This window comes from Pseudopipra pipra, chromosome 9, assembly GCF_036250125.1.
Source record: "Pseudopipra pipra isolate bDixPip1 chromosome 9, bDixPip1.hap1, whole genome shotgun sequence".
Classification (NCBI taxonomy): Eukaryota; Metazoa; Chordata; class Aves; order Passeriformes; family Pipridae; genus Pseudopipra; species Pseudopipra pipra.
Window position 1 is genome coordinate 8,769,728 of NC_087557.1, and position 27,798 is coordinate 8,797,525.

At 38.7% G+C, this 27,798-nt stretch overlaps 2 protein-coding genes across 5 annotated transcripts in view; both read right to left on the reverse strand.

Annotated features, from left to right (window-relative positions):
- Window positions 1-5,351, reverse strand: part of ASPM (assembly factor for spindle microtubules) — a 32,301-nt gene extending 26,950 nt beyond the window's left edge. The window contains exons 1-2 of the mRNA XM_064664447.1: window positions 4,937-5,351; window positions 3,576-3,719 (exon numbers count right to left, since the gene is read on the reverse strand). Of these exons, the coding sequence (XP_064520517.1) occupies window positions 3,576-3,719; window positions 4,937-5,227 (435 nt within the window). The 5' untranslated portion in view covers window positions 5,228-5,351. The remainder of the gene's footprint in view (window positions 1-3,575; window positions 3,720-4,936) is intronic.
- A 434-nt stretch (window positions 5,352-5,785) lies between these two features.
- On the reverse strand, window positions 5,786-27,367 carry ZBTB41 (zinc finger and BTB domain containing 41). 4 transcript variants are annotated; one of them, XM_064664455.1, is made up of 12 exons: window positions 27,284-27,367; window positions 25,208-25,407; window positions 20,837-22,040; window positions 19,468-19,675; window positions 18,733-18,802; window positions 16,203-16,350; window positions 15,377-15,506; window positions 14,918-15,013; window positions 14,303-14,409; window positions 12,741-12,846; window positions 11,628-11,716; window positions 5,786-10,869 (listed from the first exon to the last, which is right to left on the reverse strand). In XM_064664455.1, exons 3-12 carry the CDS (start codon window positions 21,957-21,959, stop codon window positions 10,226-10,228), a joined length of 2,721 nt encoding a protein of 906 aa, XP_064520525.1. In that variant the 5' UTR covers window positions 21,960-22,040; window positions 25,208-25,407; window positions 27,284-27,367; the 3' UTR covers window positions 5,786-10,225. The 4 variants fall into 4 exon arrangements, with proteins under 4 accessions (XP_064520525.1, XP_064520524.1, XP_064520521.1 ...); XM_064664454.1 differs by lacking the exon at window positions 27,284-27,367 and having other exon boundaries at window positions 25,208-26,571; XM_064664451.1 differs by lacking the exons at window positions 25,208-25,407; window positions 27,284-27,367 and adding an exon at window positions 22,676-22,809.
- Window positions 27,368-27,798: the final 431 nt, after the last annotated feature.

A 27,798-nucleotide genomic window follows, 5' to 3' on the forward strand; every position in this document is an offset into this window, starting at 1 on the left:
CGATCCCTACTGGGGGTTGGAAAGAAAAGGGGGGGCAAAAAACTGCCTTCTGATATTTCTGTTAATTCTTGTGTTAACTGTAGTGTTTGTTGAATGTGTTTTTGTGAGCTCACAATATTATTGTTACTGTGTGTGTGTATGTGAAGAAACAAAGTTCTTTGCCCGGAGAAAAAGGAAAAAAGAAAAGTAAAAAGCCTTCCCTTGAAAAGATTCAGCCTTGCTAGGGAAAGAAACAGAGTGTATTTCACATGATAGAGATGGTCTGTTGCTTGGTAACTAAGCAAAAACTTTATTCACTCACTCAGAGCTGGGAGGAAGATGAAAATATCCTGGTTTGTAAAAATTGCAACTTTGTAACCTTCTGATTGGAGAAAGAAATTGTCTTACAATTTCATAACATAGTCTCACTAACTGTTTTCTGAAGTTGTTCATTAAAATAACCAAAATTGTTTTAGAATGCATACATAAATGTAAGGGAGAAAAACAGTTTTTAAATTAACTACTGACAACTGTCTGTGATAAGAAAATTCCAATGCATGTGGGGGGAGCGGTTCTCCGGCAGAGCTGTTGAGCACAGCTGCGCTACCTTCCCTCTCCCCCCCCTGCTCAAACAGCTCTGTAAGCATTCTTTTGTTGCTTCTGTATTTTACAGATAGGTTTTTTGAGATTGTTGAAGAAGCTTTAAGGTAGACTTATTTGGTGGAATACCTAGGTCAAAATATCTTATTTGACAGGGGCAGTTTTTGCCAGAGCAAAAAGGGAAAAATAAGTAAACTGTTTCTAGCTGGAAGTTTTCACCTTTGTGGAAGGAGAGATAAATTCTAAAGATATAATACAGGAAACTGCCTAACAACAGACAGTGTTTCAAGTTTAAACTGCATCTGTCCTAGTCTCTTGTGCTAAGCAGCAGAGGTGTGTCCCTGTTATCAGGTGACAAGCTTAAACCAGAACTTTTGCTGCTTTGCAAGGTGTGCATTTTGGATCCCCTGGTATACTCTTATGAGCAAAACCTTAGTTTAAAGCAGCCTGAGTGAGTTTTACTGTGGCTTTATGTAAATTGCTAAAGTTGAGAGCTACTTTAAGAGTGTTAACTTCTTAAATACATCGATGTAAGTTAAACTGTTACACCTATTTTGTTTAAATAAGATGTTTAAAGTTTTCACGCATATCCCAGAAAAATATATAAATATCAGCAAAAATTCAGAATTGACTGCTTATAAATCCTAGCTGATCATATCGTTTCAGAGGCTGGGTGAGACTGCTTAAGTTTTAAAAAAGACATGACTGTTCTCCAGTTTCATTTTTTACATTCAGAGAGGCAGGAATCTGCCCTATGAATTTGTGAATCCTGTTAAAATCCCAAGCCATGCGTGGCTTGATAAAGGAAAAGTAAGAGATACAAAACTACATTTAATCCAATTATGCAACTAAGACCTTATAAAAAATCAGCAATCCCATCCTCTGAAAGATTTCCATATGCTGGGATTTTAAACAGCCAATTGTTTCTTCATAATGAAAACTGCTATTTGCTTTTATTGAAGTTACAGTGACCTTCCTGAAATTCAGTGTTTTCCTTTACAATAGGAGAGAAATTTTCTGCAGTACAACATGATAAAATGCTGCTCAAAATGATAAAAGCAAAATAAAAGTAAATACAGAAGTTAGAGACCTAAAAAGATGAGCAAAAACTACATGTGATTGTTCTAACCAATGTTCTTTGAGAAGCAGGATTGAAGAATGCTCCAGGAAAAAATTCATAAAACCAAGCCATATAACCTATCTCCTACAGAGAGAATTATACTGCAAAGAATCATCACTAGGCCTTCAGCTTCAAAGAAAAACTGCAAAATTACCCATGATACCCACTTAAAACTGACTGAACTATTAATAACAAATCTGTGAGTTTTTTATTAAAGGTGAAGAACAACTAAAAGAAGCAGATGAACAAGAGCTGAGAGTCAATTACATCCCAGACATTAGAGATGACTTGGACTGACTTCTCACAGAAGACCCTGAATTTCAAGCTGTATTAGCAGACTGTAATAGTGATTTATTTATTCATTTTTCTAGGTACCGACTATAGCCAGAAATCATGTGTTGCTGCCAATCACACATTACTCATGTAACTCAGACATTGGTTTAATTCTCCACAATTTAGGAAGTTTTAAAAAACTGTAAGGACAAGTGATGTAATTTGCTGGTTTTCCAGAGCTAAGAAAATTATGCAGAGATTCCTAACTCACTTATAGGACAAATTGTTGTCAAGAAAACATTTTACACATCAAATGAACATTTTAAAATGCAAAAAGGGGGGGAAAGAGACCATGCAGGTGCATAAACAGATGCTAAATTGGAGTAGATCTCATTTAAATTTGTTAGGCCTTATATTCCTTGTATGTACTCCTTTTCAAGCCAGGTACAGTTGTTGGACGTGACTGCCAAAGATGACACACTGAGAAGTACACAGCCAATAACTACTTAAAATGTAAAGTGTGTAATTAAAATGTAAAAGTATAATAGAAATTCCAGCTATGCGTGAGTGAAGGGTGACTGAGGTGGCCACCAATGAATGACTGAAGAGAGATGGTGTGAGAGAGAGAAACTGTGTAGATATATATGTGTGTAGACTTAAAAATACTTTACAGGAGTGTCAAGATTTTGAAGGAATGTGTTGCATGAATTTGTCGGACCATAGTGAATCCACACACAGAAGCATTCAGCTTTTGAAAGAAGGTGTCCGCAAATTACAAATTGATGATGGATGGGATTGGTTAAATAAGTTGTTTGGTAAATGAGGTTTGTCTGGTTGGCTGTTATCCATCATAAAAACAGGATTGCTGATTTTGGTAATTATTGTAGTTGTGCTATTAATGATGCCCTGTTTGATCAGCCTGTTGCAAAGGGCCCTGCAGCAGACTGTTAAGGCCATCTTTGTCGCACAAATACAAAAAAGGGGGAATTGTCACGGGTGACAGCGGGTCTGTCAGCACCTTCGCACATACTGACGAAGCAATAGATGTTGACCAGATCAAAGTATACCCCTGAGATGGACTGAAAGAGAGGACTGAAAATGGAGGCCCTGATCCTGACAACATACTGATGCATCCTGAAGAAGCTGTCCTGTGGGAACAGAGAACACTGTCTCATGAGAACAAGGACCTGTTTTGAATGAGAGTAGTTGGGAAGAACATCAACTATGAACATGAGAGAAAAATAAGAGCAGGTGCTCGGGACTGTTGTGGGAAAGAACTGGGCTGTTTTGAGAAAGAGCAAAGTTGTTGTGAGAAAGTAGAGTTTAGAAAATGCACCTATTAGCTGTAAGAATTCTGGTGTGAAAGTTTGAACTGTCCTATCCGTGTGCATTACGTGTGTTCAAAAACTGTACTTAAGGGGCTGCGCAGCAGCCCTGCTGTCCCTGCTTTTTTCTTGGAATAAACTTTGCTGGAACCTTTTTTCGTGTCGCTTTGGCCGTTCCGACATTATCAGCGACACTCCTTCACTGAATTTTCTAGTAATAAAAACAATATCTGTGTCAGCTATGCCAAAGTAACAGAATTAAGACACCATAAACTCACCTTTTTCTTCGGGGGCTGCTCAGCAGCACCAAGGAGCACAGCTTGGTGTTTTACAATGCCATTAACAACAAAAGTTACCAGCTCTCTGACTTTTCCTTCTTCTAATGGTGTCCACGTCACAGAAACAAAGATTCTTTGTCCTGACTATTAGAGAAAAAGAAATGTTCAGTACTTAGCATTTAGGTACACTTACATAACACTGAAGATCAAGTAATCAAACGAGGAGCAATATATAGAAGTAACATATATTTTGACAACATGAAATGATACACAACTGTTAAATGTTTAAATACCAGTTTTCCCCCTCTGACATGTAAATTTAAGCAATCACTATCAAAAATGTCATATAACTAAAAGGACATATGCCTCTTAATGAAAGTACAGTGGAGAACAAGCAAGAATATGAATAAATATAACACATAGAAAGACAAGATTTGAGCAAAGGTAAGTAGAAGAAACTACATAATTTTTTGCATATATTAACCAAATAAGTCCTCTAGAGTAATTCTGAGAGAATTATAGTGGGACTAATAATCACAGGTTAATTTTGAGGACCTTAGCTGGCCCTAAATAGAAGTGTCAAATTTTTTAGTCAAATGACGTGCAAAAATGAGATTTGACATACAAGCTCTTTGAACAAAAAATAAATAAAGACACTGCAAATGATCAAGGACCTTACTATTCATTATTTACTACAGGAACCTGTTACTTAAAAATTCATACCAAGACTCCAGCCTGGTTTTATAAACCCATTATTGCAAGAGATCTCCAAAGCGTTTCTTCCTCTCTCTCAGACTCTGGACACCTAGGTGACCGTAGGTATATATATTTATTCCTTAAGCCTACTTTGCCTTATTGTGTCATTTAATTAACGTGCAGAACAGTGTATTAGCATCCTCTTCAAAAGCTCTCTCAGCCTTTTTCCTAAACATATATCCTCCAACTTTTTGACAGGTCACTGTTTAAGCACCTCTAATTCTTCCGTCTCTGTCTTTAAAACCAGATTCCCGGAGAACAGTTAATTTCACTTTGTTTTTCGCACCTTGCCGCACACATCCCTCTACTGAGCCGGGATGCGATGCCTTCGCAGCCTTGACAGCCCCCCCCGGCTCCGAGGGCTCGGACTCCTTTTGGGCGAACCGCGGGACACGATCGCGGCACCCACAGCCACCACCCACACCGCCACCTACAGCGGGGCGCAGCTTCCGGGTACCGGCTGCCCAAAAGCCCAGGAGACGCGTGGATGCCCCCGGGGGCAGGACCACGCCGCAACCGGTGCCTGCCCCGCTCCTCCCTCGCCCCTCGCAGGGCCCCGCTCGGGGTCCCCCCGCGTGTCCCCGCTCAGACACCCGGCCCCGCACCTGCACAGCGAAGCGGCGATGCTCGATGCTGAAGCCCTTGGCCGGGAAGCGCTCGACCACCACGTCGGTGTGCTCCTCGTTGGGGTTGTCGACTCCCAGCTGGAGCGTGCGGGAAGCGCCCACCCGCAGGCGGCCGAAGCTAAGGAACGGCGGCCGGGAGAAGTGGCTCAGGACCAGCACGGCTGGGCCCTCGTCCGCGTCCTCCCCGGCGCCCCATCGTCGCCGCCGCCCGGGGTTGGCGGCGGGGCTGCACTCCCAGCGCGCCGCTGACGGGACGGAGCCCGCGGCCATGGCCGGGCAGCGGCTCCCGCACAGGCCGCGCTGCGCCAACCGCCGCGCCCGCCGCGCGCCCCTTCAAACCCGCGGCTCCGCCAATCGCCGCGCCCGCCGCGCCCCGCCCCCCGGCTTCTCCGCCAATCAGCGCCCGGCGCTTCATTTAAACGCCCGAGGTGGCGGCGCAGCGGGAGCGGCCCGGGCACGGCCCGTGAGGGCTCGGAGGGGCTGCGAGATCACATAACAAAACAACGGGCTTTGGCGAAGCTCCATGCCCCGGAGATCTCTTCACATTAAAAACAAACAAACAAAACCTAATAAATCAAGCAAAACCAAGTTGTCGGCTTTTTTTTTCCTAAATAAATTTAATTTACAAAATATTTTAAAATCAAAAGCAGAATGAGACGCACGAATTTGATCAAAACATCGCCTCGTCTGTTTCTCTTTCATGAGCTTTAAAACTGAGAGGCATACAGAGTACTGTGTTTCCATGCTGTTTAAAAAGAGAAAAAGGGTGGGCAAAAATCAAAACTTATCGCAAGCAGCCCTGCAGTAAATCCTGTGAAGCACACAATGTTAAGACAAAAGAACTTTACTTTTCCATAGCAAACAAAATTACACATAGGACTGAGTACTTCTACATTTACAGTACACTTCCTAGCTTTACCTTACAGCAAAGGATTTCCCCTAAAAAGACAACTTTAAAGACTCCCATCTAAAATACCAACCTGTACAGATCACATTTAAAACACATTATCTCATATACCAGTGACAAAATATTGAGTTCTTTTCACCTTATTCTTTCATATAAAAGGACCAACATTTAAACATGATCAAAATGGTTATGGGGGTTCAAAAAAATTTTGCCATTTTTACCTTTAATCCATCAAATAATTTTAAACCAAAACATTTCTTATGAACCATGAAAAAGACCGTATATGGGCTTAAGCAAAATGACTGCCCCACATTACATTCTGCCAGTGACATTCTTCAATGCACACGATGAAACAACCAAATCACTGAGACCGTATTGTAGAGAAAGATCCCACATGACAGCAGTCACAAGGACCTACAGATAATGCACTCTATTTCCCTTTAGCTTCAGGCATATGGGGAACACACTCTGCATCAGGTAGGCATGTTATGTTCAATATTTCACATCTTTTATATTCTCAGGAAAAAAACCCATATTCATCTACAACAGCCTTCTCAGAATTCATTCATAATTCTACATTCATGAACTCCTACACAGGAATTATTTTAAATTTAAAAACTTGAGGGTTACTTATTTCATTTATTCCTTAGCAGTCCATAACACATTTCATGTTCAATCAAGCACATCGTGAGGTGACTCCTTGGAAGCATTCTTCAGTTCTGGATACTCTTTGACATTCATTACTAGGGAAAGGAGCTTAGCTCTTTGATGATATCAAATAAATCTTTTGTCATTATGGTCTGGCACAACCCATCTTTAAAAACAACTACCCAAATTATAGTCCAGACTAAAGTAGCACTATAGTTTTAAGGAAACCACAGCCTTACAGAAGATATATCATCACCATTACAATGACTGATGTTCAGCGTGAAAAGAATCCATGAGAGACATACCTTTGTAAGAAAAGTGTCAGTGCTCAAATAAATAAACTGAACATAAAATTCACTAAAATAATTAAAGGCAGTAACCCAGAAATTTGTATAGCAAAAAATACAGAATTCAATGTTTAAACAGAATGAGTGCAACAAGTTCTCAGAACCACACACAGTTTGGAGTACCAACATGGACTCACTCTTCTTTCCGAAGATCAGCATGTGGTAAAGACCAACTTTTTGCAATGTGCCACTAATCATCCTTTAGAAATATTTTTAAGAGACACCTCCTTCTTCCTTCTTTGGCAATAAATGCTCAACTGAGCCAATGACTGCCAGATAAAACATAGCCTTTGTTGTAAATGTATCCTCCAGATCAACAGGACATGCATTCTCCCATGAGTACACAGACATATTAAAATGGAGGTGTCAGACATTAAGGAGTTTTGACCCAGGCAGCTGCAAGGTGCAGATCTCTGCTCTTCAACTCAGTCCTCTTAAGAACTATCCTCCATCAAGCTAAAACAAGATACTTCCACCTACCAAATGAAGTACCAGTCCATGAAAATTTACTTTGCTTATATATGAATTTTAAATAGATGTAAAGCCATAAGAATTATAGCTCATGATATTAAATAAAAATAAAAACTATGTATCTAACACATAAGCTTTCCTATTTTCTTTCACTGTCAACTGGCAATGATCCAGCCTGACCAGCAGGTAAAAACACTAACTACTAGGGTTAGCTGCAAACAAAAGAACACCAAAGAACTAGTAGGTCATTTTTTCCAGGAATGACTAGTAATTCTGGTCACCCAAACAAAGAGAGCGCTCGTTTTTCTGAAAAACGAGTCCTTTTATAGTCCGGTTCTTGTTGGGCACCCAAGAACATGAAGCCCTTCGGAAGTTATTGACCTTAATGTTTTCTGAATAAACAACTGAACTAGAGAAAAAGCCATTATTCAGAATATATATAAAAGGCACAAATATGAAAGAATTTTTAAAAGGACATTATCAAGTAAACACGACCCAATTTCCATTTTCAGATTTTCCTGGAGTGCCTTCCAAACAGACTGGACTTTAAAAGAAACAATCAGTTACCGACTATTCTTAAGCCACTGTTTTGTCAAAATCCTACAATACTTTTTTCTACTGTAGGACAGAAAAGACAAGAAATAACAAAGAGTTAGACTTTTTAGTCTGAGCACTGCACTGACAGCACTGATGTTGGGTTATTTTTAACAGTACAATTACAAATGCATTAGAAACCATGTTCCATGTGCACATGCGATAATATGAATACGATACACACACGTCGACTTGAAAACTTCACATAAAACAGCCATTTTCAAGCCATGGAGTGTAAAGACGACAGAAACAGTTTTATTTTGAAAGAAGATGCAGGTGGAGTTAGAAAGCAGGAAGGGTAGTACTTGATAGCGTCCTTTCAGAAGGTGGCATTCAATGGCCTTGTTATTGCTGTGTATTTGCTAGTCGTCAGCTTCTTACCAGATATATTTACAGCATGTCAGTCTGAACATTCCCAGAGCACAGCTCTAAATTTTGCTTTAGAGATACAAAGACAGAACAGTTAAACATATGTAGTCCTGTTTTAGAAACTAAACTTTTAAAGTTTAGGACTTCTATTGTGCTTCTTTGGCTAAGTCCTATTTAAATATTGATAACACTTACAATTCTATAACTCTGCCACTATTTAACAGCTAACAGAAATCTTTGGTGTGTTTAGGTTAAGAATCCATTAGGGTACAAGCTTCAAAATATGAACATTCAGGCAGTTCTGGCCCCTCTCCTGCAAACTGCTCCATACTGAAGTAGATGAGGATTGACAGAATTTAACACCAAAGTATCTGAATATGATTTAAAATGATCCACACCACTTGAGAGTTTGTAGAACTGTGATGACAAGAGAGCTCTTCCCCACAGCTCACTTATGTTCAGGTCATTGAATAAATTTAACAGTTACAATTATTCATATAAGTCCAGTTTCCCATTTTAAAGGTTATTTGAGATAATAATTTATGACTAGGGAAAGCTGGGGGGAAATTTGAATCTTAATTCTCATCTTAATGAGAATCCGATGTAATTCTTGCGAGTAATTATGAAATTACTTCAGATACTTTCTTTGGCATCATATTCACCAAAAAAACGCAGAACAATTATTTTTAAAGAAGGCTTAAAATAGAAAGCTTGATGAGGTTAAATTATACTAGATTTCATGATAACACCAAACTTGTAGTTCAAAACGGTTCTTTTGGAAAAAAACCCTTATGTTTAGTAAATAAAAAGCTAAAAATAATTAGATATAAAATACTCTCAGGAGTTTGACTTTGGTTTTATAAACACAGTACAAGAAAGTGAGAAACAAAACAATTTAATTAGCAACTCACAAGATATTTATAATTACTGATTAATTGTTTTTTCTTAAATAGAAATTGAGTACTGTTTTGGAACAGTCTTTAAATTTCTCCTCTATCAGATAACCTGAAAATGGGCATGTTAATGTGGGACTCTGGTATGACTTATGCTCTAACAAGGATGAACCATGTCAACCCTTCATGACTGTTCATAGATTAAAATGACCTTGCAAATACTTCCTTTTCTTTCAAAGTCAGAGTGTGGGGTACACTTTATAAGACAAACAAGATTGAAAAAGCAAGAAAAAATGCATATAAAATTATATAGAACTAAGTGTAGAAAATTAAGACAATACCATTGTCTAGATCTTCCCACATTATTCAATATTAGAGATCAAGGAAGAACTAAGAGGCCAAATTTAGGCAGCCTAACTGTACTCAGGGGGTCATCAAACACCCTGTTTAGTGTCTTCATAAAATATCACAGAATCCCTTTTCAGAAGAACCTAGTGCCTGTGTTCACTGGCTAGGCTTCAGAGTCCACGTGACTTTAAAACCCTCCAAAAATGCCTGAGGGTTCAAGTAAAATTATATATTAATTTCTGTGTGAAACATAATTCAAAGTTTCTGTTTTATAGCCCTGTCTGCCCTTACAAATTTTAATGAATTTGATATAGTCCTTATTCTTTCAGAATGCTTTCTATTACACTTAAAACATTAACTTAAAGTGAGATGCAGAAAGGCAATTTTTTTAAATTAATAGCCAGATATGTAATGACATTTTTCAGCCACTATCCTTAAAAGATATTTAAGAGCATTATTTTTAAAAGACCATCTATAAGATTCTTAAAAACTCTTAAAATCACAAGAAACACTCTTTCAGTATGCATTAAAATGTGCCTAAATGTTCAAATATTATGTAAACAAATTGTTTCTCCAAAACTATGCAGAAGACTTATGAGTCCAAATAAAATATAAAATATAAATCTTCATTGCCATATCAGCCTTCTGGTGGCTAATGACCTAGTAAATTAGGTGGAATGTTATGGTCTGATCACGAATGTTCATTGTTTGAAATATTCTGTACAGTAGGAGTTGTATCTAGCCCCAGTAAAGTTCCAAGATATGACTGGTCTCTGGGATCCAACATTTGCTCAGGCCTTACAGGATGAACAATATTTGCAGGTTGTGGAGTAAGAGTGTATTTCTCTAGAAATGCCAGATCCGTGGCTCGTTGATACTCTGCCTGCTCAGGCTGTGGAGGCAGGATGCTGTGTGACTGAGCAGGGTGCTGCACCAGGTCTGCTTGTGGGTCAGACATTGGAACTGGTACCAGAGTCACAGGCACACACACTTCGGTGGATACATTCTGTAACAAAGTTTTGGATTCAGATTGATATGCTTTGGACTGCTCCACAAATTGTTTAGCCTCATTTTGGTACACTTTGTCATCAGAGGTGTACTGCACTGGTAAGGAGACCAGCTTTTCCTCTGGAGAAGATGCCAATGCCTCTTCTGCAGCCTTTGATCCATGAACATGATCAATATGATATTTCAGCTTGTCTTTTCGTTTAAATGTTGCATTGCAGTGTTGGCAATTAAAAGGTCGAGCATCTGAATGAATAACCATGTGTTTCGTTAATGTCTTCTTAATTCTAAAAGACTGATTACAGATTTGACATTTGTAGGGTTTCTCGCCTGAAAAGACAGAGAAGTAAAAATTAGTTATTCTGAGTAACACCAAATCACACATAAATATGCAAATACCTACATGGATTATGGTATAGAGACCTAGTATAAAACAATTTTACTGAAAACAAAGAGTGTATGTTTAGCATCAGTTTTGGAATCAAGGGAGCCATCAGAAGTTTGTTTACAAGTTACACTGACATACTCTTCTCCTTACATACAGTTGTCTCAATACTTTGGATTTGTGTTAGAATATAAACAAAAATAAAAAGAACAGTCTTTAAACTGTTATGATACTGGTATTAAATGATCTCAGTTTGTATTTCTATATTTTTCAAAAGGACAATGATTTTCCTAAACATAAGGCAGGAAAAACAAAGTCAAACAGAAAGGACACAACCCTTTCCAAAGGGATTTCAAATCCTTGTTTAGATTACCACTTGAAATGTAGTAATCTCTGGACCACAGAAACATTTAGAAGATCTGGGTAAATTCTGCAAGAACACACACCAGTAAAATAAAGGAGAAGGTGTAGAGAGTGTACTACAAACCTGTGGTGAGGATTATCAGTATTTCAGCTGATACATTCAGAGAGTAGAATTCAGGAATGACCAACATAAGAGAATGAATAAAGTCTTGGTGCTTCCTCCTACTCTTGCCCTGAATGTTCAACAACCACAATGAATTAAATAACTGAATCAACACTGATGCATAAAAATACATTCCTACGTGTTTTGTGGTTTAGTTGGAGTTTGTTTTATTTTTACCTGAATGTGTCCTAAAATGCATTTCCAAACTTGATTTCCCTTTAAAAACTTTCTTACAGACTTCACACTGGTGAAATGTTGCTTTATATCTTTAAAGAAGAAAAGACATTTCATGTTAGATGCTTTTTTTTGTAACCTCCTAACAATAAAGCTTGTGCACAGTCCTTTCTGAAATCTTTAACTGCAAAATAGCTAAATATCAAAGTTTCAAAATTTCCTCACTTATGTTTCTATTTCTTGGCATCTACATACCAATAAGGTCAATTAGATATCTTTTAATATTCAATCTTATTCTCTAGGATGGCACTTAAGTATTTAAACAGCAAAAGCCACTAGAATTTTTTTTCTGACTCCAAAAATACCCTTAAGTACCATTTTTGCTCAACATCCACAAGAAGCTTTTACTTTGGTAGGATTAGGCCATAAATAAGGCTCTAGGAATGGTAGAATTTCTAGGTAGGCTACTGCCTACTGAGGAAAAAAAAGAAGAGAACAAACAGACAATGTGTTATACTTTTATACAGACACATCTACAATGGCTTCTCCACAACACTAATGAATACTAACAGTTAAAACACATAATTTGAAAAATAGCTAGGTCTGTTTATTTCAAATCTCTGAAAGGCTTATATTGAGAGCTCAAGAACTTTAAAACCCTACTTCATTTTCAATTTACAGTCACAACTCAGGTTTCAAAATTTTTACCTACTTTCAGAGCCACTAATCTGCTGCCAGCTTCTAAAATACCTTAAGTGTAGCATAATTCTCACAGTGCTTACACGATGACTAATAATTCAGTTTTAACTAGGCTGCAGTGACAATATTACAGCAAACCATCAATTGAGAACAACACTGAGACAGGTAATTGACAGATAAAAACTTGATCCTTTTTAACACTTTTATTTAGTTAATTATGCTACAAAGAAAATATCTTGCTTAAATTGTGAAGGTAATTTTCCAATATCCACTTCAAACTGTAATAATGATATCTCTACCACAACTAAGGTAACAGGCATGACAAACACACAGACTACTAGAATTCTGCTCAAACACCTCAACAAAATCACTTACAGTAGAGAAGTATTTATGCAGTTGTAAAAAACCCACACTTACTTCTGCCAAACTTTTTCTCCTAGATGAACACTTTTATAATGAACAGTAAGGTGATCTCTACGGCCAAAACATTTTCCACATTCCTCACACTGATGTGCTTTTTCACCTACAAGGGCAAAATTCAATAACTTTTGGTTTAATCTTTTGGAATTCATTGAATGTCTAAGAGCTTTAATTATAAAATATACAAAAGATTTATGTTCCCAAAGTTCAACCAATCAAGCTCTTCCATAGCTTACCTGGAGAAGGATTTCTGTCATCATAAAACAAAATTCAGGAAGCATTTTGGTTCTACCAGGGTAAGGATTTTTACCACTTGTTATATATGACTAATACATATCATATATGACCATTTGTCATTCCTAAAAAGAAATTCATGTTCAAGTCAAGAGACACTTCCCCAAGCAGCCACTACATGAGAGGTACAAGTGAATGACTAGGAATGCACTCCCTTCGTTATGACCTGAAATGTGATAACTTCAATAATTCAGCTGTTTTAAAAGAGAAGCTTATTGAAACATACCAATGATTTTCAGCTACTAATTTTTGGAACTTAAAATTACACCACAGTATTTATCTTTTTAATTATCCTGATTTACATAGTTACCTTTTCCTTTTATGCTGCTGTTTAAAAGTATCCTGATTCTTTTGAGTCATCTTGAGATCTTCTACAAAGTGGCAGAATATTTCTTCTCATGTAAGTAGAAGGAGTGTGGACAGTCAAAGAATGTAACTTTCTAGAGGGGGAAAAGCAAATAGAGCAGAAAAGAGGATTTTTTTTTTTTTTGGTACTTGGAGTTTTCAAAGATTTCTTTATTTGATAGCAGACACAATTTCAAATACCAAAATAGAAGCTGTCCTTCAAAAAAAAGGCTTGGGAAGTTTAGACTCTGATCACTTTCATATTTTCATGCTGCCTCATAGTATTTTGCCTCCTAGAAGGCCATATTCCCTCTGGATCCTGTTCTGAAAAAGTCACTGATGAATCTTTGCTCTTCCTATACATTTGATAACTTTTCTACTCTCAGTGCAACAGATTTTTTTTTTCTTTCTCCTGATCATCCCCATCTGGCTGTTCTCAGGGCTGATTTCCTCAGTCTTCCTTCCTTCCCTCTGTCCCATAACAGAGACTTAGAAACACCTCTTTGATGTTCTTACATTAAAGTGATCAGCGTACAAACTTTGACAGAGACTGTGACAGCTTCTTCTATATTGTGGCAACAATGTTTCACATGATTGCTATTAAAAAAAAGAAATCTGAACTCATCAAAAAATCCTCCTTTTTCACTATTGCTTTTTTATTTAATATTTTTAAAGCAATTCACTGTTACATGTTTTTGACTGTCCCTCGGCTTTCTATGTTAACATGGAGGAAATACTTGGCTTTTAAACCTTGAAAACACGTAAGATTAAACCTACTTAGTTGTCCTTAAAAATAGTGAGAGGAACCTTCATAAGGCCTAAACCAATGCACGTACTGAAAACAAAATCCATAATCAATTTTTATTTGGTTTTATTTCAAAATAGTAATTTTGAAGATAATTTTCAAAGAAAACACCTACCTGAATGAATTTTTTTGTGTTTTGTCAGATGGTCATGCCGAATAAATGTTTTCCCACATTCTTCACATTCATATCTCTTGTCATCATGGTGGACTCTTAAATGAAGTCTGCATATTTATAGTCATAAACATAACCAAAAAAATGCAATTTTGTTAACATAATCTGTACTGCTAATGCAGTGCAAAATACCAGAAAAAGCTTCACATAAGTATCAGGAAATAACTTTCATATGAGGTACACTTAAACTGCTCTTAAAAAGCAAGACAGAACAGAGCTGAACTCTCAGATGTGTCATTAATTTAGCAGGATATTTTAGTCTTCTGCTTACTTTCTCTTTGAATAACAAAGATGCAAAAGTTTAAGCTGTGCAAGAAACTCAAGTTTGACACAAGATTTGTAGGAGACTGTCTGTGTTTAAGCCAGTAATGTATTAAAAATTAAATTACTTCTTACAGATTATCAATATATTTTCAATATTTCAATGTTTACTAATGCTCTCAGAGTTCGAATGCACCAAAACACATACAGTACAAAAAATTTTATTGATAACATGAATGCATACATATCAGCAAATAAGCAAAACAGCTTCACAGCTTGTTTAATAAAAATCCGTACCTGTAAGAGCTTCCATGACGAAAACTCTGCCCACAAATACTGCAAAGATGAGGCTTCTCTCCACTGTGAATTCTCAGATGTTCTTTCAAAGTTGTTCTGTTTAACAGTAAAATTTAGGCAGTCAAGTTTAATTTTAGGCAATGCCCCTCTCACATCCTTCCCAAAAAAATGCGAGATGTTTTTGCACAACACAGGAATTTTAAGTGAAGTGAACGAGAGGTAAGATTTTCTTAATATAATTGTACCTCATAACTAATCACCCACAGTTGTCATCCTTAATTTTAGAGGTGATCAGAAAATCACATGCTACCTTTGGCTCTGACACCACCTTTTAACACACTATCCCTCCGAAATGGTCCCATTTATGTCAAAAACTCAAAGCTAAAACATATTCAAAATCAAAGTATGCTAAATATTACTCCGTTCTGCTGAAGTTCAAGTAGTCACTCAACTCCTTACCGTTCCCTGACAGATTTTCCACAGATGAAACATGTCCATTTCCTCTTTCCCCCATGAGTACACTCTATATGGCGTTTCAGATTTCCTGTATCATTAAACTGTCGGCCACAAATGTCACAGGGAAAAGGCCCTAGAAGTAGACAGACACACACAGCAGTATTAACTGCCAGCTAAACTAAATAAGATGCACAGTCTGGTTACTTGTGAAAACCCTGAAAACTTTACAAACAAAAATTTCGTCTAACAAATTATTAAAGTTTAGTACAGTCAGCATACTTTAATTAGGCTTTGTGCACTTTCTGCGCAGACAAGTTATTTCTAATACCTGGTATTTTGACAAATTTCATTACTATAAAGCAAAAATTTAGAATTAATAGTCAAAAGTAATTAAGCCCACTTAGATTGCTTGAAAAAACAAATTCCTATTACTATCAGCAATCTAGTTGCTACCCAGCAGAAATAATTCTTAGTAATAAAAAAGTCTTCAGAATACTTCAGGAGGAAAGGAAAAGGTCTTTTGAAAACTTCAGAAAGAATCTGACTCCATAGCTAAGAACAAAACAGTTTTAAACCCAAAGTAACCTTAAGTCTTCTTCCTCCTCAAAATTTTGACTTTTTTAGGTACAACAGAATGATTCAGAAAGACCACTGAACAGAAAAGTAAAACCCAATCAACAAAAAAACCCCCAAACAACTCTGCCACAAAACTGGAAGAGAGAACTGGAAAAGGAGGTGGGATGGAAATCAGACTGATCAGAACATACAATAGTGGGGGAAGGTTTTACTTTAAATCTATTGTTTACATGTCAGAAGGAGGTTTCTATACCGAGATGGAATTTTTCTTGATGTTTCAGTCTTGCGAACCGGGATTTAAAATGCTCTTCACAATAGGTACACTTGAAGGGTTTATCCTGAGAGTGAAGGATCATATGCTCTTCTAAATGAGGTCTTCGAGTGAAAGATTTCTTACAAATCTAAAATGATAACACACTTTGTCAAAGATACATCAATTATAACCAGATTTTTTTACCATTCATAAACTCTTAGCAGTTGATTTCATCTGCTCTCTGCACCAATGAAAGATTAAATATGTATTCTTCAAAATTTTACTTGTAAAGCCTTGCAGTGAACATCTGGAGCAATCTGTGTTCTACATAACCCATAGTGGACTGTACTATATAAATTAGGATGCAGATCTATGGCAGCCTAAATAAAACTACTGCCAACTCCTGCATGTAGTTACATGCTCCTCTCCCCTCCTTCTTTCTACTGATTCCAGCACTTAACAGACTCTTTTCCTAGGGTGTTTCAATACAGCTCAGCAGAAAATAACCCAATAAAAAAAAAGGTAAATAGCTGTGACCTGGTTTTGGATGCTGAAATGGCTCAGTTGGACTGTGGTAAAAATTGTTGTAGTATAAGCTACTATAGAACTAGAACCATATCTGTTCCTTTATTTCCTCCGGGAAATTCTCTGATAGCAGGTATTAAAGAGAAAATGCCAATACCAACAAAGAAGTATAACTCAAATTATATTTTAGAACTACAGAACCTCCACAGGGCTAAAATTATGTGAGCTTCTCAGTACTGTTTTCAGATTAACCAAAACCCAAACGATACAAGAATTATTAGTAGTGATTGAAGTAAGAATGCAGAACAATTACAGATCTGAAGCCACAGCTCAAATTTAGGCATTTAAACCAGGTATTACAATTTATCATCAGGGTCCTACACTTCAACATAAATCAACACAGCACTCACTAACTTCACTGTGAAACTCTTGACATTGTTTATAAGAGCTGAATTTAGTACTACCCAAGTCCCATCCATTAAATCCTGCAATCACTTTCTCAGAGGACACCTGAATAAGGAAATCAAAAGCAACAGCTTTATTTGTTTAAAACTCATTAATGTAAAGTATAGGTGTAAGAAAATCCCATACCTGGAGAAAGTATAATAGCCTTCTTACTTTTCTTTACTATTAATACTCTATTGTTTCTGTTAATTTGCTCATATTCCTCAAGGATTAAAGTATGGTCATCAAATCCTGGTGTTCACACACGGACGACAGCACAAACCAACAACCTGAATGAATCCTGCAGCTTACACCTGCGGCACCTCAGCTCTCAGAACATACCTCACAACCTGAAAACAAAGTCACAGCACTGCACCCAAGGGTTCTGTTCAACCTCCAACTGCTATCAAAGCTAAAATTCTAACCCTGCTTTTAATTCAAGTGCATTTTCAAAGGACATGAGCTCTACAAGAGCAGCAGCTCATTTTTTTAATTTCTACTTACAACTGTCAGGAAAAAAAGTAAACCCACAAACCATGAAGTGGAGTTTATCAAATCACTCATTTGGGAAGCATTCTTTCCCAGAAGGAACATCAAAAATGTCACATGATTGATTCCCACTATTACAATGTTTCTCATCTAGTAACAAACACAATCTGTAACATGTTTGCACAATACAACTTCATCTGAAAGTTGGTCAACCATGCAATACCTCCAACCACAGTCCCACCATCAAGAGACTGAACGCTACAAATTCCTACAGTTGGTATCTCCCAACCTCCTACTATATGTTTGTAAGTGCAAGTTCCCAAACAAAGCAAGGTTAGTAATTACATTAGGGCATCTAATATTACAGACATACAGCGGCACACAGCAGCTTGCATAAACAAAACAGCTGCCTGAAAAACAAAAAGTAAATCAATTCCCTTAAAAAAAACCCCAAACAACGAAACCCCACATTTGAAACTTTAAAACATTCCTTGGCAGCGTACATATAGAGAATGGAAATTCTACAAACTCCTTTTTAGACTAGATGTAGTTTCACACATATAAACCTCTCCAGGGGAAAATCAAGTGCAGTATTCTATGACTTTACAACTAGACATAAATTTAGTACAAATTTACAACTCTGTTGACATGCATATGTAGCCAAATGAGAAAGTGTTTCATATTTCCTCACTACTGACAGAGCCTTCCTAGAACAGTATCCTTTATAGTCAGTGCTTGATGCACATAATTAACAGGAGAGAAACTACTCTGTTTTAAAAGTATCCATAACACTCAAGTCTAATCATTTGCAAACTGATATATCTGAATAACAGTAATAACTGATCACATTAAAAAATACTGCCTCTAACTATTTTAGAATTCAAATTTATCTACCTGACCAGAGGCTGTATATGCAGATAAAGCCCAGTCCTTAAATCAGCACAGAGGAGAAATTCATATCATCACTTGCAAAGCCTTCTGAGATTTCACAGAAACACATATCACATTTTTGCTTAAGTTCGCAAAACACAGACCCTAGATGAAACCAACAAAAGTACTGAAGATTACTTACATCACATTTCCAACCTTCACTCTTTGTCTTCTTGATAGAAAGAAATTCTTGTACATTCTCTGGATGAAACCTAGGAAAAAGACAGAAGCTGAAGGTAGCTTTCCAAGATGAAGATCACACAAATACTAAATATCTATTTCTAAACTTCATATATCATGACAGTTTATTACCACACCTGCAGAACAGAATACTGACATTGAAGCAATTCTAGTGCAGTGTTTACTATGGACTCCTGTAGAATCTCATATGACTCTTGACAAGACAGTTTCACTTATAATGCCTTATGTATATTTATAAAGACAGAAATAAAAAAACAGTATGTAAATAATACCTTAAAATTAGGCCTCTCATAAATGAATTATTCACCTAAAAGAATCTGCATGGAAACGGTTTAGCCCCCTATTATCAATCAACAGTAAAGCATTCACATTTAAAACCAAAGAAGATATTTTATTCTGCCTCCAAATTAAAAGCAGTATAGGCAATTATTAAGACTGATGTGTTCTGACTGTGCTAACTAATCTGAAAGATTCTAAAATTTATAATAAAAAACCTATAGCAGAACTCTCACAAAAACTTAGGGCAGGTTAGGTGATACTGCTAATCCCCATGCTCTCTGAAAACACACATATTTGAAAAAAATGCTTATAAAACCAATGCAGAATATACTGTGTGCGAACATACATTTATCTCCACTTTTAAAATGAAATGTCAGACACATCTGCTCATACTTGCCTCCTCACGTGCTTTGCTAAAGTCTTTTTGCTTGCATGCAGCTTATTGCAGTAGGGACATTTGTGTTCCTTCTTATGAAAGTCGGTATCACTGGAGTGTTTCTTCCTGTGCACTGTCAGGTTGGACTTGGTTGAGTAGCGCTGGTGACATATATCACATTCAAAAGGCTTCTCCCCCGTGTGCACACGTGTATGGCTCTCATATTTGCCTGTACAACAACAAAAAAAATCTGTGAGCATGAACTGTAACAGGTATCACCTACCATATACACGTTTGGGGTTTGTTCAATAATCTCTCTCTCAAATGAAGTATCCTCCACAGGCATCTAAAGATTCCTACTAGTTTTCACCAGTAGGAAAACTGCATTTGATCCAAGGTTCTTCCATACACTTCCACCGCAGTGTTAAATCTGTGTGAGGGTTACGAGTCACTCTTGTTCAACCCCACAGCACAGTTTGTTCAGAAGTACTGCAAGTACTACTATTCTTCCATTACACTGATGGTGAAGTACCTTTGCAGAATGGGGAACAGCCTTGTAACAAGCTGGTACTTTTAAGGTACTTTCAAATAGCAAAACACTGACTGAACAATACATACCCTTGCACATTACCTGTATTTGAGACCCAACATAGTACCATAAAAAAAATACTCTCTCATTTCTTTCACACCATTTGTATTCCTTCTTCTGTTTGCTGTTTTTTTCCTGAGGACAGAATTCTGTCCTACACTGCAGATTCACCTACCTCAAGTCAAGCAGTAGGCTCTCTGCTTTGTACTAGATTTTATTTTTATTTCTGCAGAACATCCATGTATTCTTTAGCATATTACTATAAATTTATGAGCTTTTGTAGCTCATAAATGTAACATACAAGTCAACTGTCTACTGTAATACAAGCTTAGAAAGAAATAATCTATGTATCACTTCTTTTAATGCATGTTCTCATGTAATCTTTGAACACAGAACTAGGATTCTGAGTTATGAAAGTGCAAAGAGAAAAGGACTTCCACTGTGTGCAAAACCAAAACATGCCATTTCCAAACTAAACACTCACAAGCCATTTATTTCTGCACAGTAGCTGTGCTTTTACACTCCTTGCTAACAACCAGAATCCAGAGCAAGAGTAAGAGAAATAAATATAGTGTTTGCAGATTTTTCAAATAATGCACTCAAATAATTTATTGAAACTGTTTAGCACCACAAACAACAACTTAATACACACAGCAAGATCAGCAGCACACCAGATCAGTGGGACAATTCAGAAATTCTGATCTTCATTCTCTAGGACCAAGAAAAAGCTCGGTTTATTTCCCACACAAACAGCACCACCACATGGTAAACAGGAACGAGATCAACCTAACTTGCTCTTACCTATTCGATCAAACTTTTTGTCACACTTGGGACACTGCAGTAGTTTTTTGCTACTGCTCTGAATGATGACTGGAGCTAAGCCTTCAGGAATATTCCCCACTGAATCAACTGCCTCAGAACCCTCTTCAGTATCATTCTGTTCCTTTTCACTTTGTTCTTCAAATTCCGAATCTTCAGCTGACATTTCCTCCTCCTGTCCCTCTTCATCCACATTGCACTCACTTTCACTGTCTTCAAATTCACTTCTCTCAGATGTCTCCTTGTCAGAACTGACTTTTTCCAAGTTGCTGTCAGAGGCATCAGCACTTTCATTGTCACTGATATCAAATTTAGCTGGACATTTACGGCTTCTCATAGAGCGTCTATTGGAAAAGTTGGCCTTCTCAACCATTTTTAACCCATGTTTTCTTTCCAGTGAAAGGGATCGGTGGGCTTTAGCCAAATGGTTTTCTAAGGACTTCTTATAACAGAAACTTCGACCACAAAAAGTGCACTGATGGCTATTTAATAGTTTACCTGTCAGTTCACTGAGTGTTTCTACTGGTGTAGGTGCATCAGTTACCACGTCAGTCTGTACACTGGAAACACTTTCGTTATTTAGTAACTTCACTGCGTCTATGATATCTAAAAATTTTGCTGCTTCCAGCACTAATGGAATTTCATTTTTATACACAAAAAACTCAGAGGTGTAGAGAAACTCAAGCAAATGCTGAAACACAGAATGAGTTACATGATCTAACGTGACAACATCAGTGCTTGGATTTTTGCTCAAACAAGCATGAAAATAACTACTCCCAACAGCCACAACAACTTTGTGAGCGCTAAATTCTTTTCCTTCTACAATTATGAGTAAATCACAAAATGATGGATGTTTCTGTCTATCATCATTTAAGTATTTCAGTAGATTTTTGTTATACTGCAATGAACTCAGGAGCTTCCTTTGCTCTGGTGACGGTGAAAGTTCTTGGGAAGATTCAATCTGATCTGCAGGAGCTATTTCTGCAGACTTTGAGACAATTTCTTGCGCACAGTCCACTACAAGAATCTGCTCTGAAGTATCTTTCTCATGGCCAAGATGAACTTTTTCGTTTACACTTGCAGCGAGCCGTCTCCTTTTCTTCATTGCAAAAGTGCAGCTTCAAGATCAGGAGCTTCATAGGTGATCACCAAAGAATTCCCGTGAAGACTTGGTTCTGCTCCGCACCTTAAGAAAACATGCAACAGTAATTTCATACTCTGCAAAAGAATCATGATAAAAATTAGCACTCAAGCGTTACTTCCTTATTAATGCTTTCTGTATTTCAGTCTTAGTTTTATCTATCCTGCATAAATTAGGCTTTTGTTAAATCACTAAGATGTATTCTCTTTGCGTCCCAGACCACGGCATAACCTACTCGCAGCCAGCGAGCCGACACTGCCTATTATTAGCTCTAAGGCGGCGGCTGGGGCTGGCTTCGCTCGGCTCCCAGACGCATTTAGCCCCTGCAACGCTCCGGGGCGGGCGTGCACTGTTGTTATTATTACACCGAGGCGCACTCGCTTTCCGCTTAACCCCGACAGGGCAAAGCCGTCCCAGCTGCTCCTCGGGCCGGCCCGGACCCGCCCGGCGCCTGCGGGGCGGCGGGGCCCTCTGTCCCCGCCGAGTGTCCCCGCGGCCGCGCTCCCGGCCCGGGGCCGCCGCCTTTGTCCCCGCGCCCAGGGCAGGGCCGGCCCGAGGGGACGGGCAGCACCGACCGCGGGGGCGCAGAGGGCGCGCCGCGCCCGCGGCGCTGAAAATGGCCGCGCCCGCCCCCCCGTCCCGTCCCCCCCGGCGCTGCCCCGCGGCCTCTCCTCACGCACCTGCGGGCTCCGGGCTCCCCCCGGGGCCGCTCGGCCGCCCAACGCCGCTGCCCCCGGTCCCGCACCGCGCCCGCCGCTTCCGGGCCCCGCCGCCCGCGTCAGCGGGTCACGGCGGCGCTTCCGAGCCCCGGAGCGGGAACTGCAGCGCGGCTGCGCGGGCGGGGCCGCGGCCGCCTCAGCGCCAGGGCCGGGCGGCGGGACGGGCAGCGGGCACAGGGCAGCGGGCACAGGGCAGAGGGCACAGGGCAGCGGGCACAGGGCAGAGGGCACAAGGCCCCGCGCCGAGGTGTGGCCCGGCGGGTAAAAATAGCGTGTAAAAGCCAGCAGCGCTCGCTCAAACAGCCGGCCAGCGCTGGTGACTCGGGATGGCCGAGTACTGCTCCACAGCACTGCTTTGAATTTGCTTTCTGCTTGAGTGTTTTGAAGCACAAGGACTTGCCAAGTTCCCAGTTGTCGTGCTTCCCGTAGCTCATAAATTTAACATACAAGTCAATTGTCTACTGTAATACAAGCTTAGAAAGAAATACTTTATATCACTTGTTTTAGTACATGTTTCTCATGTAATTTTTGAGTACAGAACTAGGATTCTGAGTTATGAAAGTGCAAAGGACTTCCACTGTGTGCAAAACCAAAACATGCCATTACAAACCTAAACACAAGCCATTTATTTCTGCACAGTAGCTGTGCTTTTACACTCCTTGCTAACAACCAGAATCCAGAGCAGAGTAAGAGAAATAAATGTATTGTTTGCAGATTTTTCAAATAATGCGCTAAGATCATTTATTGAAACTGTTTAGCACCACAAACATAACAATTTAATACACATAGCAAATGAGCAGCACACTGGATCAGTGGGACAATCCAAAAATTCTGATCTTTGCTTTCCATGACCGAGAAAATATTCAATATTACTGCTTTGAATTTGTCTTCTCCTTGAGAGTTTTAAAGCACTTCACAGAAGTTCTTGTGAAATTCCCTGTTTTCGTGCTTCCCGGGTGGCAAAAAGAGCAGCCCCAGGAGTGCCCCTGGCTTGGGGAGATCTACTCAGGGTGCAGTTCATCAGCATATGGAAGGCACTCAGCCTTCTGTTCTATCTCCATCCTTCCTGAGATAACCAATTGCTAGTGACAATGTGACACCGAAAATGGGTTTATTTTCCTGACAGCTCTAAAGAAGGATTAAACTTTATTCCACTGCATGTACTCTGTATTTATGACCTGTAAATTGATAGTGGTTGCCACCTAGCATAACAAACACAGCGTGACTTGCAGGTGTTGCATTTTTCCATAAAAATACTGAAAATTCTCAAAGCATTTTTCATGTCCTGAGTGTTGCTGTGCTGCCTGCACTTGCAACACTGCATTTTCATTAAAGTCTACAATTATTTCACTTCAGGGTTTTTTTAATTTGTAATAGTATATTACAAATACAATATATTTTAATATTAAACTATTTCAAATAATATTTTAAGTAGCGTTAGTTCTTTCATTTGGTTATTATTCTTAAGTGAAACAACGGCATCAATATAAATAGAACAATCAATATTACTATGGTTTTCTTGCACTGAAGACAAATATATTCCTGTGCTTGCCCAACTGTAATTTCTGTAGAGTCCTAGTTAAACTGTACATAAACCTAACAATGTTTCTGTATTTAATAAGTTTCTCCATTTTGATTTTGCATGGAAAAATCAAGTTCTGAGAGCAAGGCACTGTAAATTTTAAGCTGAGCTTTACATTTCGCTTTAATCTGAATAGCAGGCTCATAAAGACATCATTAGTGGGTATTGGCTTCCTGGGTCTTACAGTTTCCATAGCAAATAGCATCATTTGGAATGTATAAAACTATGTGCTTCATCAGTTTTCATGAATGAAGTGCATAAGCAAAATGCAGCCTTGATGAGAACTATTTTGCCAGCAAGAGTAACCAAGCTAGGAAAGTGTTCCGTGGAATAGCCCTGAGACTTGCTTAGTTTCTTCTGTGTTGTTGGGGGGCACAGGGAGGAGGTTTTGCTTGGTTTTGGTTTGTTTTTTTTTTTTCTTTAGATAACAACCTGATTCTTTTCCTTTATTTGTTGCTGATATTTACTCCGTGTTGAGTCCATTGTGGTTTCTTGGCAGTCTACAAAGCATCTATGTCTACTTGCCAAATTGTACAAGTTCAGCAGGCATTTTGACTTAGCACAAGCCTAGGTAACACTTTTTTTCTTTCGCTGTTTTATGATACATGAAGGACTTAGTTCAAAGAAAAGTCATACAGTGCTAAGTGATCCATTACCATGCCTGGCATTGCTGCAATAATTACACTCTGGAAACAAAATGTCCTTGAACCCTCAGGTCATTATGATTCTTTCAGCATTAAGTCTTTTACAGTTAAAGTGGTACAGGCAAAATGCAACTATATTAATCCTTTTTGTCCCTATGCTTATTACTAAATTTTCTTGCCAGTTAATAGAATATCCCACATAAATTAAAAAGCTGACTTTTATGTTAACTAGAGACAGCATCAATCAAAGAATAAGCACTTGCTCACCTCTGTGAGACTGTACAGAATTTGCAAATGCAGCTGTGTAGATTTGTCCAAGAAAACAACATATTTATCTGATAAATAGTCTTGAATTGTTGGAAATTAGAAGTAGCTTTGTGCAAGAGGGTTTGGTGTTGGAGGAGACAGTTTCATCTTGAAATACTTGTTCTACAGCTCAAAATCTTCAATCCTGAGATATAGTGAAACTAGAAATGACAGATATTTTAATCAAAAGACAGATAGGAAATCAACTCTGAAGTTAAGCACTTAGCTGCCAACCAAACAGAAATAAAATTACATAAAAATACCATGCAGGTTTTAAGACATGACTGAGTAATTTCCGTTTATTCCCAATATATCCTTTAACAGATGATCACTGTAAGTATCCAGTTGTAAATCTAGTAGCACAAACAATCACATCCTCTTCCAGCCACCTTTACTTTGGCCATGACATTTTTGCTAAGGTAAATGTCTCTCTAGGAATTTTGTAGCTAATTTGCCATGGGTTCACACTGCTGAAACATGACCCATTCTGTCATTCTTCCTTTTTGTATCCCAGATGTGTCAGTGATGGGTGAGACCTAGGGAGGAACCCACAAAGCCTATACTTCCTCCAGTCTGAGATTTTTCTGTATTTTACTGCCAATCACCACATGCACACAAATGTTTCAAATTAGGCTGTGAAGTGAAAGGGTTATAAGACTGTCTAGAGACTCCAACAAGTTTTCTAGCCAACAGTGCTGAATAAAGTCCATTGCTGGAACCATTGCCAAGAAATTCTTTCACATAGGCCATGAAAAGACCACCCAGGTCTCTCAATTCAGGACTCTCTGGGGCACTAATCAGCTGGAGGCTGGTTGTACTATTATGGATGTTTGACATGTGAGTCATGTTGATCAGGCTTCTCCCGTTGTCTCTCTCTCTAAAGTGCAGCAAGTGAAATGTGGAGAGAAGGAGGTCAGATCCACTCTGACTGTATCAGCCTGCCTCACTCCACCTGGGAAGTTTAGTGCAAGGAAGGGTGGACACTGTGCCTCTGCTTGGGTTTTGTTCTCTGAAGCGTTCTGTAGGCAGACATGGGTTGAATAACAATGATCTTGGCCATTCCCATCTCTTTCTGGCGGATTAATGCAGTGTGGAAGTTGCAGAGAGCTGTATGGTCACAGACTCCACAGAGCAAATTTCCTCCTGGGATGCTAATCCAGTGCAGCCCTGAGGTGAAATTAGCAGGGGCTAGGAACAAGACACGTAGTGCTGTCACAATACTGCAGATGTGCTAAGTCTGTTAAGTGTGAACTCAGTCCTAGGCTAGCTCTACAAGTAGATTCATAGGTGCACTGCATTGCTTTCACACTTTAAAAAATATATCCACTGGGGAAATCCTTGGGTAGAGAGAAATTGCCCATGTACTTTCCTGCCATCCATGCCTGCTCCACACAATCCACTAGTGCTTGGCAGTCCAGGGGAAAGGAGGGAGAGGAAAGATGAACAAAAGAGAATAACATTGGAGGAAATATCTGTCTGCCCTCTACTGATGTAAGTCTTAAGCAGTGTAACAAAATTATTGTAAATTAAAGCTGTACTCCCTGCCTGAAGCTGTGTAAAGAATAAACAAGGACTTAGTACATTTTTTTGTTGTTGTTTTGAGTGATCCTTTCAACAGAGTACATTAAACCTTTTGCAATAATACACCACTAGCATCAAGAGGTGTTTTTCTTTAAGCAAGGCAAGAATTAGGGAGAAATGTAATATCTTTTATTAGTTCAGATGGTTTATGTCACTGTTGGAAATAAAAACAGTGCCCCAGCTTTGGGCACACGACCTTGAGAAGGCTTCATGTGTCCCAAATCATCTTTATTTTTCCAGCCATATCAGCTGGTTAGGAAAAGATACTCCCTATTGTCTCTCCCAATAAATCCTGCCTTGTTTATAGCCTTAAACCACCATGACAGCAACAATATTATCAAATTTTCAGTAAAACAAGCAAAACCAGACTTTCCTGTACATATACAATACTGGTTCCCCAAAAGGTACTATGGAAATGTAGAGGGTAAAGAGCTTGAAAGGGTTTCTCTGTCTTACATTGCTGCGTTTCCATTGCACTGTGCAACGAGAGACCTGTAAAGCTGCCGGAGCACCCTGTGTGCTGAGGCCCTGTTATGAGACAACAAGAATTCCAGTAATGGAGGGTAGCAGAGAGCTGATGTCACTGTCACTTTTTTCAGTCAACCAGAAACCAATTATCCCTGGCTGACAGGCCCAATTAAATCATCGGGCAGAGGGAAATGCCAGCTATCCTCCCCTAGAGTTGGGTAATTGGGGCTTTATTACAGTCAGACCTGGTGCTGTCTGTTGGGCCACAGAATACAAGTAAGAGCCATTCTAGTCTGTCTGTCTGTCTGTCTGTCTGTCTGTCTGTCTGTCTCTCTCTCCATCCTTTCCACAAACATTAACCTATTTTTAATCCCTAAGAAAAGTAGTTACATTTTACATAAAAAATAATAATCTTTTAATATATCTTCTCTATCATATTATGAACCTGAAGATCCTTCTATCTCTTCAAGTTTATAGATAATGTGAAGTTAGGAGTTTTGCCA

Excerpts from the sequence above, each read along its gene's own strand:
- ZBTB41 (XM_064664455.1), bottom strand. The coding sequence starts at position 21,959 with ATGAAGAAAAGGAGACGGCTCGCTGCAAGTGTAAACGAAAAAGTTCAT. Across the intron at positions 18,803-19,467 it reads TTAGCAAAGCACGTGAGGAG|GTTTCATCCAGAGAATGTAC; the intron begins GCAAGTATGAGC and ends TCTTTTTCCTAG. Across the intron at positions 14,410-14,917 it reads CGTCATGGAAGCTCTTACAG|ACTTCATTTAAGAGTCCACC; the intron begins GTACGGATTTTT and ends ATAAATATGCAG.